This window comes from Saimiri boliviensis, chromosome 3, assembly GCF_048565385.1.
Source record: "Saimiri boliviensis isolate mSaiBol1 chromosome 3, mSaiBol1.pri, whole genome shotgun sequence".
Lineage (NCBI taxonomy): Eukaryota > Metazoa > Chordata > Mammalia > Primates > Cebidae > Saimiri > Saimiri boliviensis.
In genome coordinates, this window is record NC_133451.1 from 108,013,623 (window position 1) to 108,041,341 (window position 27,719).

At 37.3% G+C, this 27,719-nt stretch overlaps 1 protein-coding gene across 1 annotated transcript in view; it reads right to left on the bottom strand.

Moving 5' to 3' along the window:
- ASB5 (ankyrin repeat and SOCS box containing 5) overlaps positions 1-27,719 on the bottom strand; it is a 117,058-nt gene that overhangs the window by 38,499 nt on the left and 50,840 nt on the right. The window contains exon 2 of the mRNA XM_010344425.2: positions 22,723-23,007. Within this exon, the coding sequence (XP_010342727.1) occupies positions 22,723-22,918 (196 nt within the window). The 5' untranslated portion in view covers positions 22,919-23,007. The remainder of the gene's footprint in view (positions 1-22,722; positions 23,008-27,719) is intronic.

A 27,719-nucleotide genomic window follows, 5' to 3' on the forward strand; every position in this document is an offset into this window, starting at 1 on the left:
GTATTTAATTTTAACCATAAAGAGAAAGGCTTTTACAGCTACTATAAGACAATTTGTGGGTCAAGAGATAATAGGGAGAAAGGAAGAATGATGCTATTAAATGAGATTTTTTTTGAGACAATCTTCTAAAAAGATTTTTTTAAAATCTCATCTTAAGAAAAAGAAGAACCTTTCAGACCATCTATCAGATATATGCAGTACATGTGTTCAAGATGTAAGTAATGAACTTTGAAAGATCATTTCATTTAAACTAGTATCACAGCACTAGCCATGACCACAGAAACAGTTCACACTGCAGTGCAGTTGCCTATTTAGTGAGTTCAGGTGCTATGAATTGTATCTCCAGATATTAAAGCTGAAACACAAGCTACACCAATAATGAGAGGAATGCTTTTTTAAAAATACATTTGCAGAAGCAAACTCTCCTCAGTATACTGGAAGTCCAGATGTGTGCGCAGCTAAAAGTGAGAAACTTCCTTAAGAAGGGTAAAGGCTGTAATCCCTGCACTATGGGAGGCCGAGGCAGGAGGATCATGAAGTCAAGACATCAAGACCATCCTGGCCAACATGGTGAAAACCCGTCTCTACTAAAAATACAAGAATTAGCTGGGTGTACACATGCCTGTACTCCCAGCTACTCAGGAGGCTGAGGTAGGAGAATTGCTTGAACCCAGTAGGAGGAGGTTGTAGTGAGCCAAGATCGTGCCACTGCATTCCAGCCTGGCGCCTGACGATGGAGAAAGACTCTGTCTCAAAAAAAAAAAAAAAAAAAAAAAAAAAAAAAAAAAAAGAATGGTAAAGGGTATGCAAAAATGAAACAGAAAACCTTCAGGAGACATGATGGTTAATGGCAGAATACTGAAGGCTTTCCTTCTCAATTGAAAAACAAAAATGAACACTCCCTACCACTCTATTCAACATCATACAGGAGGTTTTAATCCATAGGATAAAGAAAGGAGAAGAAATAAAAATAGTATAACATTTAGAAAGGAAACAAAACTCTCATTATTCACAAATAATATTACTTTCCACATAAAAATTCCCTATAGAATCCATAGATTCTTATTAGAATTAATAAGAGAGCTTACAAAAGTTTTTTGGTATGAAGTTAATATACAAAAATTAATTTTTTTTCTCTGCCCTTGACAAACAGGTTGAAAATGTAAAAATTTATTAAGATACAATTTATGGTAGCATAAAAAAATTTGTTACCTCTGCATAAATTCAACATGTATATACATGAAAGATCTCTCCAGGGGATGATAATAAAACATTATTGGGAGACATTCAAGAAAACCTATTTACATGAGAAACTATATTACATTTATTGATTGAAAAGCCAAGTATTGCAAAGTTGTAAATTCTCCATCAAATAAATGATTTATAGGTTCAATGAATTACAACAAAAACGCAGCAAGTATTTTGTGAACCAGAGAAATTACCTCTAAAATTGGTGCATGGAATTTCAAATTGCCAAAAATAGCCAAACTATTAAATTTTGTAAAAGAACTTCTGTCCATTTTTCCTAGTTGTAGCCTATTTTATGATCAAGAAAATACTGATTAACAAAAAGAACCCAGGTAAAAAAGTTTTTCAATAGAGGAAGCGGTTAACAGAAAATGTGACACTCCCAATATAGAAAGAGAAGAGAAAGCACTTGGCCCTTCTTACCCTGATGTTCTTTAGTCCAACCTGCAGTCTTACTGGGACTCTGCTCTCCCTGACTGGGCAGATCCGCTGAATGTCTGCTTTACCACTGAGAGAAATAAGAGACTTTAGTTCTTCCCCCATTGGTGCTGAGGAGTAACAGAGCATCCAAGATGACCTGGGAACTTTCATATGAAGGTGTGCTTGGTGAAGAGGATGAGAAAATATGCAGATGGCAGAGTGTTCCAGAGTGCTGAGGAAGCAAAATTGCCAAGAGCATTCTTTAAGTGACCTTAGGCAATCCTTAAAAGAAAGTGAGCCATGCCAGTTAGAATGGCGATCGTTAAAAAATATGGAGACAACAGATGCTGAAGAGGATGTGGAGAAACAGGAATACTTTTAACTGTTGGTGGGAGTGTAAATTAGTTCAACCATTGTGGAAGACAGTGTGGGGATTCCTCAAAGACCTAGAAATAGAAATTCCACTTGACCCAGCAATTCCATTACTGGGTATATATTCAAAGGATTATAAATCATTCTATTATAAAGACACATGCACATGTATATTCAAAGCAGTACTGTTTACAATAGCAAAGACCTGGAACCAACCCAAATGCCCGTCAATGATAGACTGGACAAGGAAAATGTGGCATATATACAACATGGAATACTATGCAGCCATAAAAAACGATGAGTTTGTGTCCTTTGTAGGGACATGGATGAATCTGGAAACCATCATTCTCAGCAAACTGACACAAGAACAGGATATCAAACCCCATATGTTCTCACTCAAAGAAGGGTGTTGAACAATGAGAACTCACGGACACAGGGAGGGTAGCATCACACACTGGGGTCTGTGCGGGGGGACTAGGGGCGGGACCATGTAGGGTAGGGAGGTTGGGGAGGGATAACATGGGGAGAAATGCCAGATATAGTTGATAGGGGGATGGAGGCAGCAAACCACATTGCCATGTAGGTACCTATGCAACAATTCTGCATGTTCTGCACATGTACCCCAGAACCTAAATTGCAATTTATATATATGTATATGTGTGTGTGTGTGTGTGTGTGTATATATATATATATATATATATATATATATATATATATATGAAACTGAGTAAGTGAACTATTGGCTGCAAGGCTACAGGGAGTGTTCTAAAATAATGATGATTACACATTATTTGGTGATTCAGTGCAGTCATTCTGAGTTCAGTCGGGTACATTCTTCATGTTCTGGAATAGGGTTGCTGAGGTCATGGGCACGATAAATTCACAAAAGGTAACTTGGGCTCTTTGTGCTAAAAGCTTCTCTGGCAGGAAAATGATTCACCAAAAGTCAAAATAAATGCACAGAGCATTATTTAGCATTCAGAGCTAAAAGCAGATGTAGAAATCATATTCTTTTGCCATTTACAAATGGCCTCAAAGAGCCTGAGGAGTTCAATAAAGCTACCTCGGAGTGTGCTGGCAAAGTGTGTGCTCTGTCTCCTATAGGGTAGCTTCCACTCCCAGCTTTACAAAATGACCTTCCAGATCACCACAAAAGAAAGGGCCAATGGCTTCAGAAAAGATTCAGAAACGAGCAATCCTGTATAACTCCTTCGTTCTGCACATAAAGAAACAGGTTGAGAAAGGGGAGGTGGCATTCTCAAAGCAGCTCACAGGGCTCTCAGCAAAACAGGAGGAACTGAGATTGTCTCCTTCGGACTTGGATTCGTTCCAATGCACTCGATTGCTAGTTAACACCACATGCGAACAAATCTAAACCAGTGAATATAAAGTAAGGGAGACAAAAACAGATCTCTCATCACCAGCACCTACATCAGAAGGTTTTTGTAAAGATTAAATAAGTCTGTAATGGTGCTTGTTTAGAATAGCTCCTGGCATGTACGTAAGAACTGGGCATTTACTATGATAAATGCCATTTTTCTGGTCCTTTCATCCTCCTTACCTGCTTTGTTCAAACACTGTTTTATCTACCTATTACCAGCTTGAAATTTTAAAAGGGTCACAAATCCACACAAGGAATGAAATCAACAATCTGTGTTCTCCAGTCTGAGGACAACAGCTGCCGAGAACAACTGATCTGCACCGTGACAAGGACTGAATGTAAGAACCATTTTACACATAATCCTTCTCCTCCCCTTGGCTCTAGCCACGGACAGTTGTATCACCAGTAACCATGTGCTCATGGGAGGTTTAGACTCTGACAGCAGTTAGGGTGATTTATGTTAATACTTTTAATGAAAATAGAACATATTTGCAGAAGTATGTCTTAGGAGCAGAAAGCACAGAAAGTCAGGACTCCCAGATGTGCTGACCTCAACTCCAGTTTCACATGCCAATGTGGCATCCCATCCATGCTGGCAGCACAGCGGGTGTCCTGCAGATATTCCGCCTTCGTCCAACTATCTCCAAACAGGAGGCCTCACTCACTATGGGGACTGCTTCCTTCTCTTTTCCTTGCTTTACAGTGACTACAGGAAAGAGATTTCCCATCGCTGGAGGCAGATCATCTGTCCCTTCGGAATCCTCTAGCAACCTCTGAATGAATAAGCCAGCTGTGTGCATGCATGCAAAAGCAAGGTTTCTTTCTTTCTTTCCCTTTTTTTTTTTTTTAAGATGGAGACTCAATCTGTTGCCCAGCTGCAGTGCAGTGGCAGAAACTTGGCTCACTGCAACCTCTGCCTCCCAGGTTCAAGCAGTTCTCCTGCCTCAGCTTCCCAAGGTGTTGGGATTACAGGCACGCGCCACCATGCCCAGCTAATTTTTGTATTTTTGGTAGAGATGGGGTTTCATCATGTTGACCAGGCTGGTCTTGAACCCCTGACCTCGTTATCTGCCCTCCTCGGCCTCCCCAAGTGCTGGGAGTACATGCGTGAGCTACCACGCCCGGCCTATTTTTTGTTTGTTTAATCATTCTCAGCTATGTGAACTAAAACAGATACTAAAGGATTTAGGACACAGGCATAAATGCAGAGTATCTGGATGGGTGAAGATCTAAAGTCCAGAGTGGCTGTTTTCAGCAGGTATTGACTCTCAGTTTTATATCAGCCATAGCCCTTCCTGTGACACCATCTAACACTTGATAATTTTCTGGTCTGTTTGAGAGTAAAAAGAGAGTAATCTTGTCAGTTATCGTTCCTGTCTCTGGTGTCTGTGATGTTTTCTGTTTGCCACACACACTTTGAAGTACCATATTGAGCATTCGGTCTTAAATATACAAAGAAACAATGTGTAATCATGTTTGAACCGGGTGTGGTGGCTCACGCCTGTAATCCCAGAACTTTGGGAGGCTGAGGATGGTGGATCACTTGAGGTCAGGAGTTGGAGACCAGCCTTACCAACATGATGAAACCTCAACTCTACTAAAAATACAAAAATTAGTCAGGTGTGGTGGCATGTGCCTGTAATCTCAGCTACTTGGGAGGCTGAGGCAGGAGAATTGCTTCAACCCAGGAGGTGAAGGTTGCAGTGAGCGGAGATCATGCCACTGCACTCCAGCCTGGGAGACACAGTGAGACTTTGTCTCATAAAAATAAAAAATAAAAATAAAAATAAATGGTTTGAAGATTGACTCAGAAAGTTTAAAATTTTAAGACTTAAAATGTATTCAATTAAAAATGGAGACTCAGAAGTTGGAGAAGCAGTGCTCTTTATTTAAAGGAACAGGATCTTCGAGTTAATAAGACATAAAAAAGATACTTTAATACATTAGCAGCTATTAACTGATTCTAGTTAAAAAGAAATACATAGGACTGGCATGCTCACTCATGCCTGTATTCTCAGCATTTTGGGAGGTGGAGGCGGGAGGATCACCTAAGCCCAGAAGTTCGAGATCACCCTGGGCAAGCAACCTGGCTAGACCCCGTCTCCGCAAAAAATACAAAAAATTAGCCGAGCATGGTGGTACACACCCGTGCCACTGCACTGCAGCCTGGGCAACACATCAAAACTCTGTCTCAAAAAATAAAAAATACAAAAAGCTACTCAGGAGGCTGAGGCAGGAGGATCGATTGAGCCCAAGAGCTTGAGGCTAGAGTGAGCTATGATCACAACACTGCACTCCAGCCTGCGTGACAGAGCAATACTTTGTCTTAAAAAGAGAAATATATAAAATATTTTTTGGCAGAACATGCAGGGGTGGTATTCTAATGCCAATTTTATGAAGTTAAAAGAAATTAGGGAAAGGGAAAGTACATCTGATTAAGAAGAGGAATGAAAGGCATTACTTATAGATTCAACTTTGGACACTATTGATTTTCTGTCTTCACTTGTTCTTTGAGAATTAACTCCCAGAATCAATATCCATTAATGCTTATTCAGTGCACATGCACCCCCAACATTCAGCTAGGGACAATTAGAACAGGTACTGCCCTGCATTGAAAATGGCAACAAATTCTATTCACTTAAGTTTAAATCCCCTCACTTTCTCCCTTCCTTTTTTCCTTCTTCCTGTTTTTCTTCGTTCTATGAATATTCATTAAGAACCTGCCATGTGCTGGCATTTTTCTAAATTCTGAAGATGAAATGAAGCCATCTTCATATAGCATACAAGCTAGTAATGATATTGGCTTGATGAGATGGTCAGTATTGAGTTTGTTTAGGCTGTCATGAAGAGGAGGAAAAGCTGTACAGAAGACATTAAGATATTCCATGTCTTGCTGGGGTTGGTACAAAGATCCTGAAAGACAGACTGCAAACCAATACAGAGCTTAGCTCTGGACAAAGGACACTGCTTGTTTCATAATATAAAGAAACAAAATCTCATAAATGGTAAGAACACATGATGTCAGAAGCAATGTCAGAAGACCAGGGCTCACATTTTTACATGTTCTCTAAGATCAGTAACTTTGAGCAAACACCGCTGCAGTTTAAAGCATTTTTTCCTACTCTACAAAGGAAGCATAACATAATACCTTATGCAGAGAACAGTTATGGGGATTATGGCATGTGTGAAAAGTTTGTGAATTACAACAAAAATATAATGTATTATCATTACATTAAAGTGTGAGGTAGGTCACGTTCAGGTCAAAGCCTAGGATAAGAAAACGTCAAAAGAGACTGGCTATCCACTTGTATTAAGTAGACTTACAAAACTTTGAAAAACATGAGATTTACCTTATATTGAAGAAGATGTTTATTTTTTTCCCATCTCTCATTGTCTCCTGTCTTCAATATTAACCATATAATATATGCTGAAAAAACAACTCACAGATATATCTCAATTTTAAAACATGTAGTCTAGACCGGGCACAGTGGCTCACGCCTGTAATCCCAGCACTTTGGGAGGCCGAGGTGGGTGGATCACGAGGTCAAGAGATCAACACCATCCTGGTCAACATGGTGAAACCCCGTCTCTACTAAAAATACAAAAATTATCTGGGTATGGTGGCGCACGCCTGTAGTCCCAGCTACTCGGGAGGCTGAGGCAGGAGAATTGCTTGAAACCAGGAGGCGGAGGTTGTGGTGAGCCAAAATCAAGTCATTGCACTTCAGCCTGGGTAACAAGAGTGAAACTCTGTCTCAAAAAAAAAATGTAGTCTATAAAATATGTACATTTATAAAATGAAAAGACTGTTTATTTCCAAAGGACAAAATTTAGTGATTTACTAAAAGCTCTTTTATACACAATTTATAAAGCACAACTAACTGTTTACACATTCTGGCATACTTTCTGAGTGGTAGTTTACCAAATTTTAAACATAGCTTTTAAAGAACCTAGGATTTAGCTATTTTGAAAAATAGTTCATACTGAACAGGAAAAAACTGGAAGCATTCCTGTTAAGAACTGGAAGAAAACAATGATGCCCACTCTCATTACTCCCATTCCTATAATATTGAAAGTCCTTGCCAGAGCAATCAGGTAAGAGAAAGAAAAAGGCATCTAAGCAGAAGTCATTGAACTATCTCTCTCTGCTCATGACGTGATTCTTTACTTAGAAAATCATAAGAACTCTACCAAAGTCTCCTGGAATTGATAAACAGCTTCAGTAAAGTTTCAGCATAAAAAATTAATGTACAAAAATCAGTCACATTTCTATACACCAATAACAGTCAAGATGAGAGCCCAATCAAGAACACAAACCCATTTATAATAGCTGCAACAACAACAACAAAATACCTAGGAATAGATCTAACCAAGGAGGTGAAAGATCTCTATGAGGAGAACTACGAAATACTGCTGAAAGTCATCATCGATGATCCAAACAGAAAAACCCTATGCTCATGGATTGGAAAAATCAATGCTATTAAAATGACCATACTGCCCAAAGAAGTTTACAGATTCAGTGTTATTTCTACCAATCTAGCAACATCATTTTTCAGAGAACTAGAACAACTTACTATAAAAGTCATATGGAACTATGGAATCAAAAAAGATCCTGAATAGCCACAGCAATCCTAAGCAAAAAGAACAAAGCCAGAACCATCACATTACCAGACTTCAAACTATACTCTAAGGCTACAGCAACCAAAACAGCATGATACTGGTGCAAAAACAAATACATAGACCAACGAAACAAAATAGAGCGCAGAAATAATGCTGCAGACCTATGGCCCTCTGATCTTCAACAAAGTTGACAAAAATAAGTAAGGACTCCCTATTCAAAAAATGGTTATGGGATAGCTGGCTAGCTATATGCAGAAAAATGAAACTGGACCCCTTCCTTATACCACATACAAAAATTAATTCAAAAGAGATTGAAGATTTAAATGTAGATCCTCAAACTATAAGAATCCTAGAATAAAACCTAGGAAACACCATTCTGGACATCAGCCTTTTGAAAGAATTTATGACTGGGCCCTCAAAAGCAATTAGAAAAAAAAAATTGAACCTAATTATAGTTTTGCATAGCAAAATAAACTATCAACAGAGCAAACAGGTGACCTACATAATGCAAGAAGATATTCAAAACTTTGCATCTAACAATAAGGTCTAATGTCCAGAATCTATAAGGAACTTAATTAAACAAAAACGACCCCATTAGAAAACAGGCAAAAGACAGGAACAGACACTTCTCAAAAGAAGACATACAAGTGACCACCAAACATATGATAAAAGGCTCCACATCACTAATCATCAGAGAAATGCAAATCAAAACCACAATGAGGGTTGGGCAAGTAATCCCAGAACTTTGGGAGGCCGAGGCAAGTGGATCACAAGGTCAGGAGTTCCAGACCAGCCTGACTAACATGGTGAAACCCCCATCTCTACCAAAAATACAAAAATTAGCCAGCCATAGTGGTGCAGGCCTATAATCCCAGCTACTCAGGAGGCTGAGGCACGGGAATTGCTTGAATCTGGGAGGGAAAGGTTTCAGTGAGTCAAGATCATGCCACTGCACTACAGCCTGGGCAACAGAATGAAATTCTATCTCGAAAAAAGAAAAGAAAAGAAAAAGAAAAGCCAAATAAACAACAGATGCTGGGGAAGCTGTGGAGAAAAGGTAATGCTCATACAATGTTGGTGGGAACATAAATTAATTCAGCTTCTGTGGAAAGCAGTTTGGAGATTTCTCAAAGAATTAAGAGTTGAACTGCCATTCGACATAGCAATCCCATTACTGGGTATATACCCAAAAGAAATTGTTCTACCAAAAAGTCACATGCACTTGTATATTCATCACAGCACTATTCACAAGAGTAAATATGTGGATTCAACCTAGATGCCCATCAACAGTGGACTGGATAAAGAGTATATGGTGTATACACACCATGGAATACTACACAGCCATAAAAAAGAACAAAATCATGTCCTTTGCAGCAACATGGATGCAGCTGCAAGCCATCATTCTAAGCAACGTAATGCAGGAACAGAAAACTAAATATTGCATGCTGTCACTTATTAGTGGGAGCGAAACAATGGGTACTCATGGACATAAAGATGGCAGCAGTAAACACTGGGGACTACTAGAGAGGGAGGCAGAGATGGGGGTAAGGGTTGAAAAACTAAGTACTAGGTACTATGCTCAGTACCTGGGTGATGAGATCAACTGTAGCCCAAACCTTGGCATCATACAACATACCCAGGTAACAAACCTGTATCCCCTGAATCTAAAATAAAGGTTGAAATTATTTTTAAAAAGAAAGAAAAATAGCAATTCTGTTAGAATATTACTATTCTGGTATTATCACACAGAACAGGATTTCTATAATCTCAGAGAACAAATGGTCAGTATTGTATTATCAGCATTATTCCTTAAGAGTCTATCAGAGACTAGCAAGACTGAGCTATGTCCTAAACATTTTAGGGGCTGTCATATACGGCTGTGTTAGTCAAAACTGCTACTCTCAAGGTTGTAGTTTGCCATAAGATATTCCATTTTGAGAAAGTTCTTTGTCCTTCATCATACTCCTGCCAAGCTTTGTGAAGTAAAACCTCATTTCTGACTTGAAGCTGAGAGTCACACCTGCCCATACATAACGTAGGAGAAAGCTAGCATCTCAGATCTTGCAACTGAGAGCATTAATTTTCCTGTTGTTTTGATTATAATTTTGTTTCCTGTTGCTAACATTCATGGTATAATGGTCTCATAGTGAAGAGAGAATACAAAATTCATTATTTGTGTTTTATTGTGTTCTCACTGGGGGCTTAGTTACCTTCAGACAGGCTTTGCAGTGGCCGGGTAAAGGAGTAAGTGTTCCTGGAAGGCTCAGTTCTTGGATGGCCTTTGTAAACCTGTGCCTGAGGCTCCAGATAATCAGAAATATGAATTCAAGTTTGAGGTCTTTTAATGATTCTATCAGTCTACATCTTTATTTCCAAATATACTCTGCTTATTTTAAAATTATTTGTTTTTCTTTTTTCTCATAAGGGAAAAAAACCTTCTGTAAGATACGTCTAATGAAAAACTATCTTTTGCCAGCCATGGTGGCTCATACCTGTCATCCTAGCACTTAGGGAGGCTGAAACAGGTGGACTGCTTGACCTCGGGAGTTTGAGACCAGCCTGGGCAACATGGTGAATCCCCGTCTCTACAAAAACTACAAAAATTAGCTGGGCCTGGTGACTTGCACCTGTAGTCCCAGCTACATAGGAGGCTGAGGTGGGAGGATTGCTTGAGCCCAGGAGGCAGAGGTTGCAGTGAGCCAAGATCACACCACTGCACTCCAAGAAAAAAAGAAAAGAAAAACTATGTTTTGGTCACTTCCTGAAGAGACTAGCTGGCAGAAAGGAGCAAAGAAAGTAAAGGAAGAAAGCCAAATCCCTGAACTAGCTGACTCAGTTTTTTGTTGTCAGTGTTGTCATTCTATCTTGTCTTTCCCTTTCAGCTGCCGGGGATTATGAGAAAAGAAAATAAAAGGACAAGAGGCTTTTAAGAAGGATGATTTGGCAGAGGACGTGACTATCTGGTGCTTTGTTCTGTGCTGCAGGTTAAGCAGCTTTGACTCTTTCTATGGCACTGACAGTAACAGAGAACCATGCTACATGCTGTTATGTAACGCATCACAGAGTTCTTTCTGAGCAACCCAGGGTTTCCCACAGGACAGCCATGACCAGATATTCCACCAAACGCATCCAGGAACACATTTCTGTCCACAGAACTTCTGTCAAGAAAAGATTCTTGGATGGAATAAGATTGTAGAAGAAACTTCTGCAAGTGATTTTAAAACTGCCAGCTCTGAACTAGCTTTCCCAGCCTTAACATTCTGCCTAGGTCCTGGTCACACGAGCCAGACTCTGCATTGCTTTGCTCCAATCCTATGGAACAGCTCAGAATGTCTTGCTTTCCTTTGTATCAGAGGGAGTATCTGCATAAAGCGTATCTTGAGTCTTAAAGGCATAAAATAAATGGCTTATTTTTGGCAGGCTTTGTATTTTGTATCTTTTTAAATAGTTATGATTCTCCAATATCTTTCCTTTTGTATAGAAAGGGCCAGTCGACAAGGCCTATGAATGGCACAAAGACCTCACACATAGGAGGCTTTGATTTTTCCACTCACCCTGTGTTTATTCAGTGAGAAAGACTATGGGATGGAAGAGGAGTCTGGGTTGGAATCTGCTTCTTCCAGTTACTACGTGAAAAAACTGACTCTTACTAAGCTCTTTAGAGCTTCCATTAACTGTTATATTGACATATAAAGCCGACCTCTGAAACAATCTACCTAAAGAGCTTACATGATTCTGGGGTAGAACACCTGCTTAGTAGACAGGTCTTGGCATTATATTATGTGCTTGTAACAATCGTTTGGCAAACACAGTTAATTTATTAGAATGTTGTATTACTATCTTTTCTTATTGATGCTGTTCTGTGTTACTAAATTATGGGTGATTCTATCCTGTTTTTGGATTTTTTAAAAAGTATGCTAACATCTATAGAGTGTTGACTTTAATCCCAGACACTGTGGTAAGTGATTAAGATAATAAATTATAACTCCTGTAAGATTTCCATTAATCCTCTCAAGTAGTATCAATACCTCCATTAAACTGAGATCTACAGACGTTGAGCAACTTTCCTGAGATCACACAGCTAGAAAGTGCTACAACCACAATAGAACAATCTATGTCTGGGTCAAACATGGTGCTATATGCAATGGGTTTTTAACCACCATTTTCTCTCTTTTTTTCTAAGGTCTTTTATTCATTCATAGCCACTTAGTGACGTTCCTCAATATCCAAGGCAGCATTTTTCCTGTATGCCATTGAGTTATTTCAAGGACCATGTGACTTATGTTTGGTAAGTTGTAATTTTTTTCTCCACAATAAAAGCAGTTTTAACCAATCTACTTTCTTCATAATCCTGTTAAAATTCAGTCTCTAGTCAAGTACTTGGCAAGAATCCCAAGTTTGTCTCATGAGCTTTAGGTAAATTATAAACGACATACTTTTATTTCTTCTACTTAAAAAACATTATCTTTCAAAAGTAATAAAATATTCATTATGATGCTATGGAACCAGGTTTGTAGTTCTTTTGTATGTCCTTTCTAAAATGGAGCTTTAAACTTACAAAATCTCAATCCCTGAATTCAATTAGTTTCATAAATAAAAATTCTTTTTCAAAAAACTATTATCATCAGTTTCAGTAAACTCCAAATACTAAGCTTACTTAAACAGATTTATTTTCACATTCTTAGAATGTCACACCAATTAGATATGCAGCTATTGTTTTGGGACTCAGTGTTCAGTAAAGATTTTTTTTTTTTCTCCAACGAGAGCCAGTCTTGTTTTGTTGGTTTATTTGAGAAATGGTTAAGTAGCCAGAAAACTTAGTTCCTTTCCTAAATGACTTGAACATTTTAATCATAACTATGGGGGGTGGGAGAGAGAGGAGAGAGATGCTCACATTTTCACTTAGCTCCTTTTCTTTTAGTTCTTGGAGTTACCATGAAGTATGTATTCTTTCCCAGATGCAACAGATCTGTAACCTGTGTATTTGAGCTCTAAAGAACTAGTATGTTTTCCTTTTCCAAATTCACGATTCTGGATCACAGGTCAAGATGGAAGTAAGACACAAAACTTCCAAGTTCAAGAATTTATTAGGTGCATCATTTCATTCTAAAAATGAACTATTACTTTCACTTGATGGATAATAGAAACATCATTTCTCTAGTGAATGAAGTGGAATTTGGAAAATGAAGTAGAATTTGGAAAAGAATTAGGTGCACATAAATCTCCTCGGTGGTTAATCGAAGATGTGTTTGGTTGTTACTAAGGAGTCAAGTCACTACCAGAGTCACCATTGCTTCACTGATCATTATTTAACTGCTCTTGTAGTGCACTGAGACCACTTTAGAATAAGGATGGCTTCCTTTCTCACTTCGGCAGCTTTACCTGATTGAATTCACTAACAAGGGACTTTGCGGTGTTACCATGGTGAAGAGCGGATTTCCAGTGGATGAGCCTTAACTTAAATTTTATCATTGTCAGCTTTCATTTAAATCATGCTGCACACTGGACAGTTGAGGTAAGCCAGTGCTTCTATTTAAAAACATGAATGGCATTTTGGTGTTAAATTTCAGTTTGTTTGTACTCTACCCGCAGTTTAAGACTATAAGCCTTCTGGAAAGAGTATATGTATTTCTAAAGGTTTCTATTTTACTCAGTGGGTAATGGTGGCATGGAAATTTTAGCTGCCTTGATAGAGAGAGGATGACTTCCTGCCATTTCACATAGTTATGCACATGCCTGACAGGCCCCAGATGTTTGCTGCTCATCTAATCCCTAGGAAAGAATTTTGAAATGATATTCAGTTATGACTCATATTATCAGATGGTTAGGTTCTGTAAAGGTATGTGCAACAAATAGTATTGTCCATAAACTGGGACAGACTAGTTTTAAATATTATTTTATCCATTTCTTTGAAGAAAAAAAATATTATTGTTTTAAAGCCCAACTTATGAAGATTTATGAAAGTAGAGTTGTTCTGTTCAAAAAAGGGGAAGGGAAGCCATGGGAACCTTGTCCCCTCACACCATCCTAGCTTCTCAGCCCCTGAGGGCCTTCTAGAAAAATCTTAAACCTGCCTTAAATATAGGATATTAATCTGTCTTAAATCTATAAGACAGATTTTTTAAATCCTCTTCCATGGTAACCAATGAGGAATTGTATAATAAGAATGGAGAAAGTAATCATCTAATATATGTTTACCCTTAACCTAAATTTCACAGAGTGGACTTGTTTAAACACAGACCACCTGAAAGAATCCTTCAGTATTAATTTAACAATTTATGATACGCTTTAAGCCTCTCCCTCCCTGCCATGATATTTGGACATTTCCAGTCTAAAAAGCCTATGGTCTGCTCTGTAGCATTGCTGAGGGAGCTGGAAAGAATAAATGACTTGTTCCCTATGCCACTGGTAATGAAGAAATGCTAAAAGTTCTACAGCACTCATAAGCAAATGCTTTCTTTTTCTTTTTTTAAAAAAAATTATTTGAGGGCGGCTTTGGAGGAAGAGGTGTTCCAAATACTTCACCTGCTTTTAACAACATGGTTTATCTGTCACTGGGGATAATTGTTCTTCTCTTCTCTGTGGTTTAAAAAATGGGTTTAATTGCTAAAATTGTTGCCCAGATCTGCAGAATTACAATGGAGCCACTCTGAGGATGTGCAGTGCTGAGTCAGTGTTGGCGAGGTTTTCCATCTTCTCCGAGATGTACTTCATGAAACACGCATAATGACATATTAAATCATTATACCAAGGATTTTGTAAAATACTTATGGTGGTAATTATTCCCATCATTAACCAGCAACTCTTTTTCATATGCTGAATCCTGTAAAGGCATTAGAAAGTTCTTAATAGAACTTTTGACTTTAAGAGGTATGATTCGAGATGTGTCTTTATCTTTCCCATTGGCATCAACCACTCAACTATGTTTCCTCATCCCTACCATTTATACTTCCACCTTTGCTCCAGATGAAACAGGCTTGTTTGGTTCCAAATTCTAAACTTTGCCTCTTTTTTTTTTTTTTTTTTCCTTATATTTAGCTTGGTTTCATCTCCACATCTACATAACGAAATATGTTTTGTCTTTGAATTTCTGCCTTAAGTTCTGCTTTATTTATGAAGTGCCTTACAGTGTCAGCTGACCTCAGTCTCTTCCCTTTCTGACTTAGAAGAGAACATCAATTGCAAAACTTGACTTTTTTTTTTTTTTTTTTTTTTTTTTAGCACCTTCTGATTTTCTACCTGCTTGCTGTTTAGGTTGTCTAACTTCTGCAATGTTTGGCTTTGCTGATCCAAGTCTTCTGCTTTTACTCATATATTACACATAGTAAACACACACATATATATTTAACAGAGAAATTATATATATCATATAGTATGCATTTTATTTTATTTTATTTTATTTTGAGACAGAGTTTTGCCATGTTGCCAGGCTGGAGTGCAGTGGCACAATCTTGGCTCACTGCAACCTCTGCCTCCTGGGTTCAAGCGATTATCCTGTCTCAGCCTCCTGAGTAGCTGGGATTACAAGTGTGCACCACCACCCCCAGCTAATTTTTTGTATTTTTAGCAGAGACAGGGTTTCACCATGTTGGCCAGGATGGTCTCGATCTCTTGACCTCATGATCCCCCACCTCATGCTCCTAAAGTGTTGAGATTACAGGCATGAGCCACTGCGCCTGGTCCTGTAGTATGCATTTAATATTTATTATATATTAGTTATGCATTACCTATTAAACTTATTACATACTACATGCAGTATACATATGTTTGTATATGTGCATGTAGTACACAACATTGTGCCAGGAAGAGAGTAGATATCCCAGTATTTATTCAACTGAGTTACATTCAAATCTATAGCAGTTATGGCAATGAATAAGAAAAACAGCTTATTTTAATAATTTACCATCTTCTAAAAGTGATAGTAAATTGAGAAGCAGAAAGTTATAACCTAGTTTTCGTTCTTTTACTATATTTACTATGTAAAAAACAAAAATTTAAGTTGACAATATCAATGTACCCTATCAAAGTACACAAAATCAATTTTGAAAGTTTTTCATCAAAATACTTTCAATTTTTCAAATAGCATACTTGCATCCTTCCTAAATATAAATCCTTTTAACAACAAAACTCTGAGCCCAAGATAAGGCTCTAAGTAAGAGATATATGAGTCAGAAATAACAAGTTGGGAAGTGAAAAAGTTGGTAGGAAGTGAAGGTGGGGAATTGGGAAGTTTCTGAGCTTTGTGAATAAGGATCCATGCTTCGTTGTCTGAGAGAATTGTGTATATTGTTAGTACAGCTTCTGTGTAACTGACAAATCCTAGGCAGAACTATTTGTAACTCTGTATACATTTCTCTGTATAGCACCTTCCCATAGCACCTTCTTTAATCTTGTAAAATAGCATTTTTCATGTTTTAAAATTACTAGCTTATCCATCTTTCTTCCACTCAACTATGTACACTGTTGGGAAAAACAGTGGATAGTTTGTATATTTTATCCTTAGTGCCTAGGACAATGCCTTTGACCTGATAGATACATGTTGGGCAAGTACATTATGTTGTAAGTAATAAATGAGCAAGTAACTGAATGATTAAAGGAAGGAAGAGATGAACAAAAGATATAAGAATACTACTAGGAAAACTGATCCCTCCTAAACTATCACCAGCTACATCAAGTTTTTTAACTTCAATAATTTATGCAGTTCTCCAAATATAAAGTTATAAAATACTATGGTTTGGATATTTGTCCTCTCCAAAACTCATGTGGAAATTTGATCCTCAGTGTTTAATGAAAGATGTTTGGTTCATGGGTGGGATCGCTCATGGATAGATTAATGCTTGCCCTCCTCCCCTTGGTGCTGAGTGAATTCTCACTCTTAGTAGTTTCTGAGAGTTCTCATCGTTGAAAAGCACACACATCTGCCCCCACCCTCTCTTGAGTCCTCTCTCACTGTGTGATCTCTGCACACGCTGGCTCTCCTTCCCTTTAGTCATGAGTGGAAAGAGCCTGAGGCTCTCAGCAGCCACCAGAATCATGAGCTAAATAAACTTGTCTTCTTTCCCCAGCCTCAGCTATTCCTTTATAGCAACACAAAATAAATAAGAAACACAGGGAGAGGAAATGTATTAATATGTTAAAATTTGACAGTCTTTTCTAAACTTGGAACTTTGTTCCCAGATTTCATAGGATTATAATGGTTTCTTCCACAAAAGTGTTAGGCATTTCTGAAAAAGTAGAACTTGGACAAAATTAAAACCTCTTTGAAAAAAAAAATAGTAGCACTTTTGAGTATAATGTCATGTCTTTTGTCAGACAAGAGCAGTTCTATCAATTCCAGTTTTCTTCTGTGGAGTTGTTCCACCTACATAGAGAAAATATGTCCAAAAACGTGTACGTAGTCGGAATATTTACCTTTATATAATCAAGATATTAAAGAAGTCATCCTACAGATTTGCTACAGATTCTTTGCTGAGATTCTCAGAATGTCCCTAAGGTAACTAAGCTCATGCACAGGTAACCAGAAGCACCAAAGGTCACATGAAACAAGTTGCTCCTCAGAAACAGGAATAAAGAACACTACCACTTGTACTGCTAGCATTGGCTGTAAAGCTAAATTTCTGAAGTTGGTTTTAAACCTAGGATGGACTTTATTAATGGAGAGAAAAAAAAAAGATATTACATCAAATTCTAGCTACTTTTCCTATCCAGATTACATACACTAGTCTCCAAAATGCCAAGTTCTCCTGCCATTCAGCTTAAGGTCACACATTTATACTATGTCCTATGTCCAAGTGTCTACCATAAATTGGACAAAAAATAATTGCATGTTTAATGGCAACCCTAAAACAAAACTTATGAAATCACAAGCATAAACATTCTATACGATGATACTACATACCTTCTGTATTCTACATGTAATATGAAATCACAAGCATAAATATTCTATACGATGATTCTATATACATTCTGTATTCTACATGTAATCTCAGCCGTGAAAGGTACATCTGAAGAGCTTGAGTGTCATCAGACTGTTTCTCAAGCAGCCTCACAGAGACATATTATCTTGATAAATTTTCCACAATCCAAAATTTGGTCCATGGTCTTTCAGGCTCAGAAATCTGTCAGCAGAGCTAGAACAAATTTACATCTCAGAAGTGGACTTACAACTCAACAAACACAAAATACTGATGCTTGATATCGAGATGCAAATATGTTAATTTGCAACAAGACCTATAAATGTCAGATGGACTAAAACAGTCCTGAGGGCAAGCTGGCACATTTTCTTTTTGTGGACAGATCAAGATGGGAGCTAAGTCATAACTGGAAAGCTTGGTGCTTAAAAATATAAATTTGAACAAAAAGAATACATTAAATAAATCAAATGCAAGACTAAAATTCAGATTCTAATTATGTTATTTCCTGATCTACATTGATATTTTCCAGTGGAGGTAGGTATGTAACCTACCAGACTCACCAAGCTCTAAGAGTCATACTTTCAAGGAGTGGCCTTGGCTGGAGGCTGTAGACTTGGCCTGTGTGGCTAATGAATCTTCTGATTGATATGTTAATATCTAACTGTGGGAGAAAAAGCTATGTTATAATGAAGAAAGTAATATGTTAAAATGTTACTCTAAGGTAATATTTGCTCTTTCTGTCAGTTTAAAGACAATTTGAATGCTATTTACAGGATCATCAGATTCTTTTCTTTCTTCTTTTCCTTTTCTTTATTTTCTGTTGCCATTCTTTGTTTTCTGTCCATACTACCAGGAGAAAACTAAGTCCTCATCTCCTCATGGCAAGGTCCTAACTGATCAACTTATTTCAAATCTCTCTTGTTCAACTCCAAAGAATATTACTATATAAATCTACTTTAAATTGTGGTTTAATACATAATGTTTTTATTTTCCCACCTTCTTTCATAACAAAAACTTTCAATGATGCCCATTACCTTCAAAGTTAAGTCTGAATTGTTTGGCATGAAATTCAAATTCTTTCACATCTAGTGAAACACATGATTTTTTTTACTACTGCATGAACTCTCCATTCCAGCCAAATCTACTGTCTTCCAGTTATCAGTGTGTACCCATAAATCCATGCCTCTCTCATTTCCTGGAGTCATCTCAAGATCTGCCTTCTCTTTGAAGATATCTCTAAAAGGACAACTTGGAAAATGACCCATTCATTCTTTGGCATCATCTGACAGTGAGTATTCTGGAAAGTGACTGCTATCTGTAGATATCCTATCTCCTCAATTAGAATATAAACTTAAGGATGAGAACCATACATTTTGCCTTTTATGTATACTGTAACCTCAGTGTCTTGATATCAGGGTGCTCAGAAAATCAATGCTTAGAACTTGTCCTGTCTATTTGTGACAAAAACTGCTAAACTTCAGAGCCTAAAATAGAACTTGAAAAGTATTGTCCTTAACAGAAGAGAAGAGCTGCCTCTTGAAATATCTTTGGGAGTAAAGCAGTTCATGGCTTCTTCTAGGCCTTTGGTATGATTTCACCAAATTAATCCATTTCTCCACATCCTCATTCTCTCTGTACACTGTTTAATATTTCAGTATAGCCTTCAAGGCCTGGTAGTCTCCCTATCAGTTTCAAAGTCTAGAGTTAGCTTCGAGATTAGACTAGGCCTCTGATATATAAAGATTGTAATCGGGACACTCAGCAGCAAGAACGATACAGAAGATAGTTACGCAAAAAAGCAAAGCAAAGAATAGGCCCCTGAAGTACAATGATGAGGGTGATAAAAGTCTTTAGAGATGAAAAGATAGATGTGTAAAGTTTAATAAAATATCAAAAACATCAAGAAGGAAACATCTTAAGCTATTTTAGATACCATTTAGATTTTCAGCATTTTCATGGGTAATCATACCTTGGTCTCAAGCCTGACAGGAAAGAGCTTTAAAAACAAACAAACAAACAAACAGAAAAACACCATACATTTGTCTAATACAATCAGCTGATTTGCAATAGTATCTAAAAAATTAAGAGTTCCTTTTATTTCACACCAAAGTACTACTGCTTATGGGGAGGACATCCAGAATGTTGTCAACAGGGTCTTCTGTGATTATGAAAGACATGAAAATATACACACCATCTCTTATTTCATGGAATTTGGCAACTCCATATCAGAAATGTTGGGGAGCCATCTGGCTAAGCCTTGAAAGTAGAAATGGAAACACAATTCAAAGTGGAATGAAGGTGATAATCTCTCCCAGGAAAGAGGAAATCGTTGGATTAAACAGAGATAATTAAGCCTAATTAGTGAATTACAAGGATATACACAAAATAAAAAAATAGTTGACTTATAGTAACTAAAAGAAAAAGCTGTTAAAATGGAGAAAGTAATCATTTTCCCGGGCAAGAAAGAATGAACGCTTAGAAGTAGACTAAGAAAGAGTTTTATAAGGTACCTAATTTGTTCTCTTAATGTTAAAATAAAATTGGAAATAAATTATGCTTATATCGAATACAAATTATAATACTATATTCTATTGTTTCATATACAGATTAATACATGATATTAGAGGGGAAATTTCATTAAATAGATCTAACATTAAAAGTAACACAAAACAAAATTTTTAAGAACTTTGCTTCCATCTTATATTTCCAGGAAAAGTGTTTCCTATTAATGGATACTCATTTCCTTTTTTCTTTCCTTCTTGAGACAAAAAATCCTAGAGTTCTAATTTATTTTAAAATAGAATCCTAAAAGCCTATGGGAACATGGAAACTGTTTCATATATTTTCATGATTGCCCAACATGAGCACACTAAGATCAGTCTAATGAGGGGATGAGTGTTTCTTTTTACTGGAAAATATGTACAGTAAGGAGCTTCCATGGCCTCCTCTAAAACCCTTGTCAACCCACAAAAAAGTTTCTTCTGTTTAGGCAATATTTCATGTGTTAATGTACAGCATTTCCCATAATACATAGACAAGATCTGATTACGAAGTAATGTGCTACAGGCTGTCTATGAGGGTAAATGTTACCATCTTATGAACATGTAAGCTGTTTAGTCATATATCTACAAATATGGTCAACTAAATTTTTTTATGTACAGATGAATCACATAGTGTATATGTCACATTTTGTTACAGTTCAGGCCCGGCATGAAGGCTCCCAACTGTAATTCCAGAGCTTTGGGAGGCTCAGGCAGGAGGATCACTTGAGCCCAGAAGTTTGAGACCACAGTAAGTGGGCAATGTTGACACTCTGTCTCTACAAAGAATAAAATTAGCCAGGCATGGTTGTATGCACCCGTAGTCCTAGCTACTTAGGAGGCCAAGGCAGTATGATCCCTGGAGCCCAGGGGTTGAAGGTTGTAGCGAGCCATGATTGAGCCACTACACTCCAGTCGAGGCAACAGTGTGAGCCCCAGACTCCAGGAAAATAAATAAATACATAAAATATAGTTGTCTCTGTTCTAAGGCAGAGGTGGTAGGTAAAGGATTAAATGCTGCCTATTTAATTGAGATTTTTATCTTCCCTATGAGAGATTCTTACGAGCATTTATATTTTCCTGTTTGAGTGAGAACATCAATCCCTCATGTTGCAAAATTGCAATCTTCCTCAGGAAAAATGTACTCATTATCTACCTCACACACTAAAAAAAATTTTCCGCCTTCACTTAACTTTCCATGTACCAATAGAGTAACCTAGATTTTAAAATGAGTCACATCCCACATTGAAAAACATATGAAAATGGAATTTAAGACGGCAAGCTTTCTACTCTAAGTGATTTTTCTTTCAAGTTTACATGTTTAAATTGTGTGGAAAGTAAATTTTGATTCTGACAATTTAACTTGTTTTGGAGGAATTTGGGCTATAAACATTCATGCATGCCTGTTGATTTTCAAATCAGAAATGAATCTGAAATCTATGAGAATTAAAAATGGCACTTTAAAGCCTGCCATATGAATAATTTTTGTTTTTTAGAATATTGATCCAATAGAACCTAAATGGTTTTACAGCCTTTTAAAGTCTATGGGTAATATTGTTTCTCATTTGGTTTCATACCACAGTTTCTGCTGAGGAACATGAATGCACTTGGCTGCACACATATAAAATTTATTGATTATGTTTCTATCCTTTTATAATCAATTTTCCACAAACTGAGCTGAGCAATAACAATTCCATCAGAAAAACACATGCTGTCAAACTTTTTTGTGTGTGCTTTACTTTAGAGTCAAATGGTTATCTTATTAAAGTTGTGAGAAACGAAATCTTGAAATCCCCTCTTTTAATAACAATTATTTTACATATAACTAAATACTTGATTTAAAATTATGCAATCCAGGTATACATTAAAGGATGATTGAAGTGCGTTTACTTACTTCTAAAACTAATCTGTAATACTATGACTTGGCAAATTAAATGTTTAACTTTTTAAATTATTTCTTAAGAATATATATATTCCTGTTATTCCTATTATATATACTGTATGTCTCCCTTAATATCTTTTGCAATCATACCTTGATTTTAACATGAACATTTACATAAGAAAGTAATTTTCCTTTTTATAACCCATGAAGTGAGTTACAAGTATTTTCCTTAATAGAAGTTTATAAAATATTTACCTTGAAGCAGTCTAAAAAGGAAACATGTAATTGTGGATCAAATGAGAGTTAAACTCCACTTGAAACAAGAGAGGATTATCATAAACATACCTTGTCCTTGAGATACTCCATAAAATTCAGCTGCTATCCTTGCTGCTTCCTTGCGATTGCCTTTCACGATGTAGAAATGACTGAGGATGGCAAGGCTGATTTTCACAAAAAGCTTAAAACAGAACAGCGAAAGTATTGTAAAGTAGACATTGGATAACTGTTGAGCAAATGGCCGATTTTCTTCTAACACCGACATTGCTGCAGAAGAATCTGCGGCGGTCTTTAGTTAGATCCAAGTCTCAAATGTGCCTGGCTCTCGTCCGTGGTGCTCCTGAACAGCTGGTCCTGAGGAAAGAAAATATCAGCTGGTAATGATGCCTACAGCTCAAAATATTTATACAGTCCATAAAAGTTCTTCACAAACTCCTATTGGTCTGAAAATATTCCATGGAAGCAATTGCATCATGTGTCGCAAGGCTCCTGACTTTCCATTCTCAATATAAAATGACACTCCACCTCTGTGCTCCAAATTTCAAAATCCAGCTATTGAAATATATATGCATATTCTTTCCATTTGATATATGTAATTATCAAGAACTATTTGAAGACAGTGTATGGGGTTCCCATTGTTAACATAAATGATATTCATAAATCAAGTAAAGTTGTCTATCATTTAAAGCTTTAAAATGGCACTATAGTATTTGCAGACCATAAGCTAAATCAGCAAACAGTCCATAACTTGTACCTTAATGATTACTCATCAGATTAGCCAACTGCATTGTTTTTACTGTTTTAGGGAAAAAAAAAAACCACATTTTTCTTACAAGTCATCACACTGAAACATCATAGATTAATAATCTGACACTGTTCCCTCATCGAATAAACACTTTCAATAACTCGGTATGTGTCAAATGCTTTGCTAGATTTTAAAGAGATAAAGACAAGTAGAATGGTCCCAGCCACAGGGAACTCAAATTCTAGCGGAGGAAATGGAACAGAAATAGGTAGGTATGAAGCAGGTAAAAACAGGTATTACGGGAGCACAAGGAGAAAGCTCGTAATCCTGGGAGGGAAGACTCAGAAAAGACATATCCAGAAGAATTATCAAGTGAACATATGCATTTAATCAGCACTGTCCAAAACCAAGCAAAACAATATACTTTTAGGCCTATAATCTTTGTTGACTCCAATCTGTTTTATTCATGGATGAAATGTATCTGTATATAGATATCCTTAGGCAAGTTCTATTTTAAAAGAGAAATAGAATAAATTATTAAGAAAATAACATAGAGCAGCAATATTTTGGCATTTAAGCCAAAAATGTTATGCCAAAATACAAAATATCATGTTATATAGGAAGCTTCATTACATATTTCTATGACTGGGTTTGGGGTCTCTTGACAGTAGTCAAGACCACTGTCAAGAGGCCCCAAACCCAGTCATAGAAATATGTAATGAAGCTTCCTAACTCATCTGAGTTCCAAATTAACAAAAAATAACAAACAGAAGAAAATAGAAGTGGCCGTTCTTGGAATAAGGAGCACACCCATGATTGGCCATACTAGTAAGTGTTCTCTCCCTAGGTGTATCCATTTTATGCCGAGTATCTTAAATGATTTTGGACAGATTCACCTGACATATTCCAACACAAGGAGATAAGGTTGTAAAATAAATATCTCAAATAAAGCAGGCTGCTTCTTTCACCAGTGAATGAAGGGCTTTCAGAAAAAAATGGTAATAACTAGATCAATATATTAGAAAGACATTACTAAGCTTCTTATGAAAATGGCCCCTGGTTATTATTTCCAGAGGCAGAGTATTAGCTAGGCAGGCATTAATTAGGCCCAGTGTGCTATTTCATATGTGCTTTGGGAATCAGTGAAAATTAACTTCTAATAGAAGATTAACGAAATGTTCCTCTTTTTCACTACTGGTAAGACGGTGTCAGGTGAGTCAATACATGTGCCGATTCCTCTGCGGTGAGTCCCCCCTCCGGTGATGCCTGACTACACGCTAGAGAGGTATGCCCCTGGACAGCTGGGCCATCACAGTGCTCTGAGTCACTGCAGACTTCCACTTCGGTGCTTTGGGATCAGAAATAAAAACCGCCTTAGTCACGTCTAAGTGCCCATCTAAGGTTTCACTCATTTCTCTCTACCAGTAAGTGCTATTATAAATAATTGTCTTCTCATGAGCTAATCGGGAGCCTGGATTCTTTGGGGTTAAGAAACAGTTTCATTTCACTGTGGCTGCAATCATTGGTGCATTAAGTTTAAATCTTTCTGGCTTTACTAGTTCAAAAAAAACTACAGTACGATGTTTAGGATTTTATGTCAAGACACCAGGTTTTATTTTTATGAATTACTTGATTCCCATTTGTATGTTCTATTGGTATACTTTCCCTCAGCAAATTTTGCCATCTCTGAGTCTGTTAATTACTAAATAAAAATTAAGCCCAAATAAAATAACTCATAGCATATGAATTCAAGTGGAAATTAGATGCTGTATTTTTCATATTATAAACCCTTCAAAATAATACTACGAACAACTCTGTTAATATTTAAGAGACACATAACGACACTAAAAGTATTGTGCATCTATTTTCCTGGCATTTTCATTTCCTTAGGAAAATAATATAGCGATTAGTCACTGAAGTGACTTATTCAGATAAATGTTTTTATAATATACCATGTTAAGAGACTGTGGTAGCCAGATGTAGTTAACTAGCTCAGTACATCTCAACTTTCCTAATCTTGTTAGTTTCAGTCAATTAGTGTTGAAACTGAACTTAACATTGTATTATTAGAATGTTAAAACTGAACTTAACATTGTATTACTAGAATGGGTGATGTGAGAAAAGTTAAAACAAGAAAAATCATTTATTGAAGGTACACTGTATGCTATATGCATATATTTATTTATGAATTTATTTTATCTTGTGGGTGAGTATTATTATACATATTTTAAAGATGAGGAAAGTGGGTCTCAGAGAACTTTAGAGACCTATAAAAGTTAATAATGAAGAACAGCACTATTTGGACATAGCTCTCACTAAAATACATGCTCAAGTTGCCTCTAGAATTTTCTATTTTTAAGCACTTACAATCTGAGCAAATACAACTCATACATACAGAGATTAAGACAGAGTCACACAGATTCACAGACACATACACATACCCTTCCCCCACACAGAAGAGCTCATACAAGATTATATGTAATCAGAAACCTCCTAAATTACTGGGTTAAGCTGCATACATGGTATGACGATTAAATGAGATGCATTTTGTATGCACTCACTAAGTGGGAATACAGAAAGAGGGGCTAATACAGGCCTGGCGCAGTGGCTCACGCCTGTAATTCCAGCACTTTCGGAGGCCCAGGCGGGCAGATCATGAGATCAAGAGATGGAGACCATCCTGGTTAACATGGTGAAACCTCATCTCTACTAAAAATACAAAAATTAGCTGGGTGTGGTGGCCTGCACCTGTAGTCCCAGCTACTCAAGAAGCTGAGGCAGGAGAATTGCTTGAAATCTAGGAGGCAGAGGTTGCAGTGAGCCAAGATCATGCCACTGCACTCCAGCCTGGCACCTGGCAACAGGGTGAGACTCTGTCTCAAAAAAAAGAAAGAAAGAAAGAGAAAAAAAAGAAAGAGGGGCTAATACTGTTGGACTCTTCAGAGCTTGAGCGGCTTCCACAAAAACAACAGAGAGAAAGCTGGTCGGGCGCGGTGGCTCACACCTGCAATCCCAGCACTTTGGGAGGCCAAGGTAGGCAGATCACGAGGTCAGGTGTTGGAGACCAGCCTGACCAACATGGTGAAACCTATTCTCTACTAAAAATACAAAAATTAGCTGAGGTGGTGCACACCTGTAATCCCAGCTACTTGGGTGGGTGAGGCAAGAGCATTGCTCGAACTCGGGAGGTAGAGGTTGCAAGGAGCCGAGATCGCATCACTGCACTCCAGCCTGGGCAGCAGAGCAAGACTCCGTCTCCAAAAACAAACAAACAAACAACAGAGAGCCAAGTAAAGTAGTCGAGATTAGTACATTACAAAACACCTAGTGATCAAGGTAGGGTAAAATGATTAATAACTATTAGGTTGGTGTAAAATTAATTGTGGTTTTTCCATTGCTTTTAATGGCAAAAATAGCAATTACTTTTTCACCAATCTAATAAAAGATGAGGATAAGGAAAAGGATATTGAGTCTGGCCAGAAGAAGTTCACTGATGATCTTCAACTCTGCACGTTAATAAAATAATGGAGTGGGAATCAGGACATCAGTGTTAGGGGGATGATCCTTACAGAAACTTCGGAAGAACAAAGGTTCCCTGGCTTCCTCCTGCTGTCACTTTTCTAGACACTGTCTCTTTTTCTCACCCTTATGCAGGCATCAGAGGAGTGACTATACGGCCGAACCTCTTGCTCACTCTTCTCCTTCAGTGTCCCAGGGTACTACATGAATTGTTGCTGTGTTTTAGGGACTTCATTTCATGTCACTCAAAAGTTGAATAGGAAAATGACTTTCAAATATAACCCAGGTTAGTCATAAATTCCCTCTCATAAAAGAGGGAATTTCACTTCTAGAGATTATGGGGCTAAACTGTTTTGACTTAGCTAGAGTATTGATCCAAGCTATTAAATTGAAAATATCAATAGAATATAATAAAAGTTGCCTGTTTCTAGTGCTTCCCGGTTGCTAAATTGTAACAGAAGGGAAATATAGTGAGCCACCTGCAATGACCTTTTTTCATTTTTTGTTTGTTTGTTTGTTTTGTTTTCTTGAGACAGGGTCTTGCTCTGCCACCCAGGCTGACGTGCAGTGTCATGATCACAGCTCACTGCAGCCTCTACCTCCCAGGCTCAAGCAATCCTCCCACCTCAGCCTCTGGAGTAGCTCGGACTATAGGTGTGAGTCACTGTGCCCAGCCCTTTAAAAAAAATGTAATTTTTAATTCTCTGATAGACATCTAAAGGCTCTAATTAACTGTTTTTATTCTTAATATTTCCAAAAACAAAACCACAGGAACACATTTCCAACAGCAACATTGCTAACA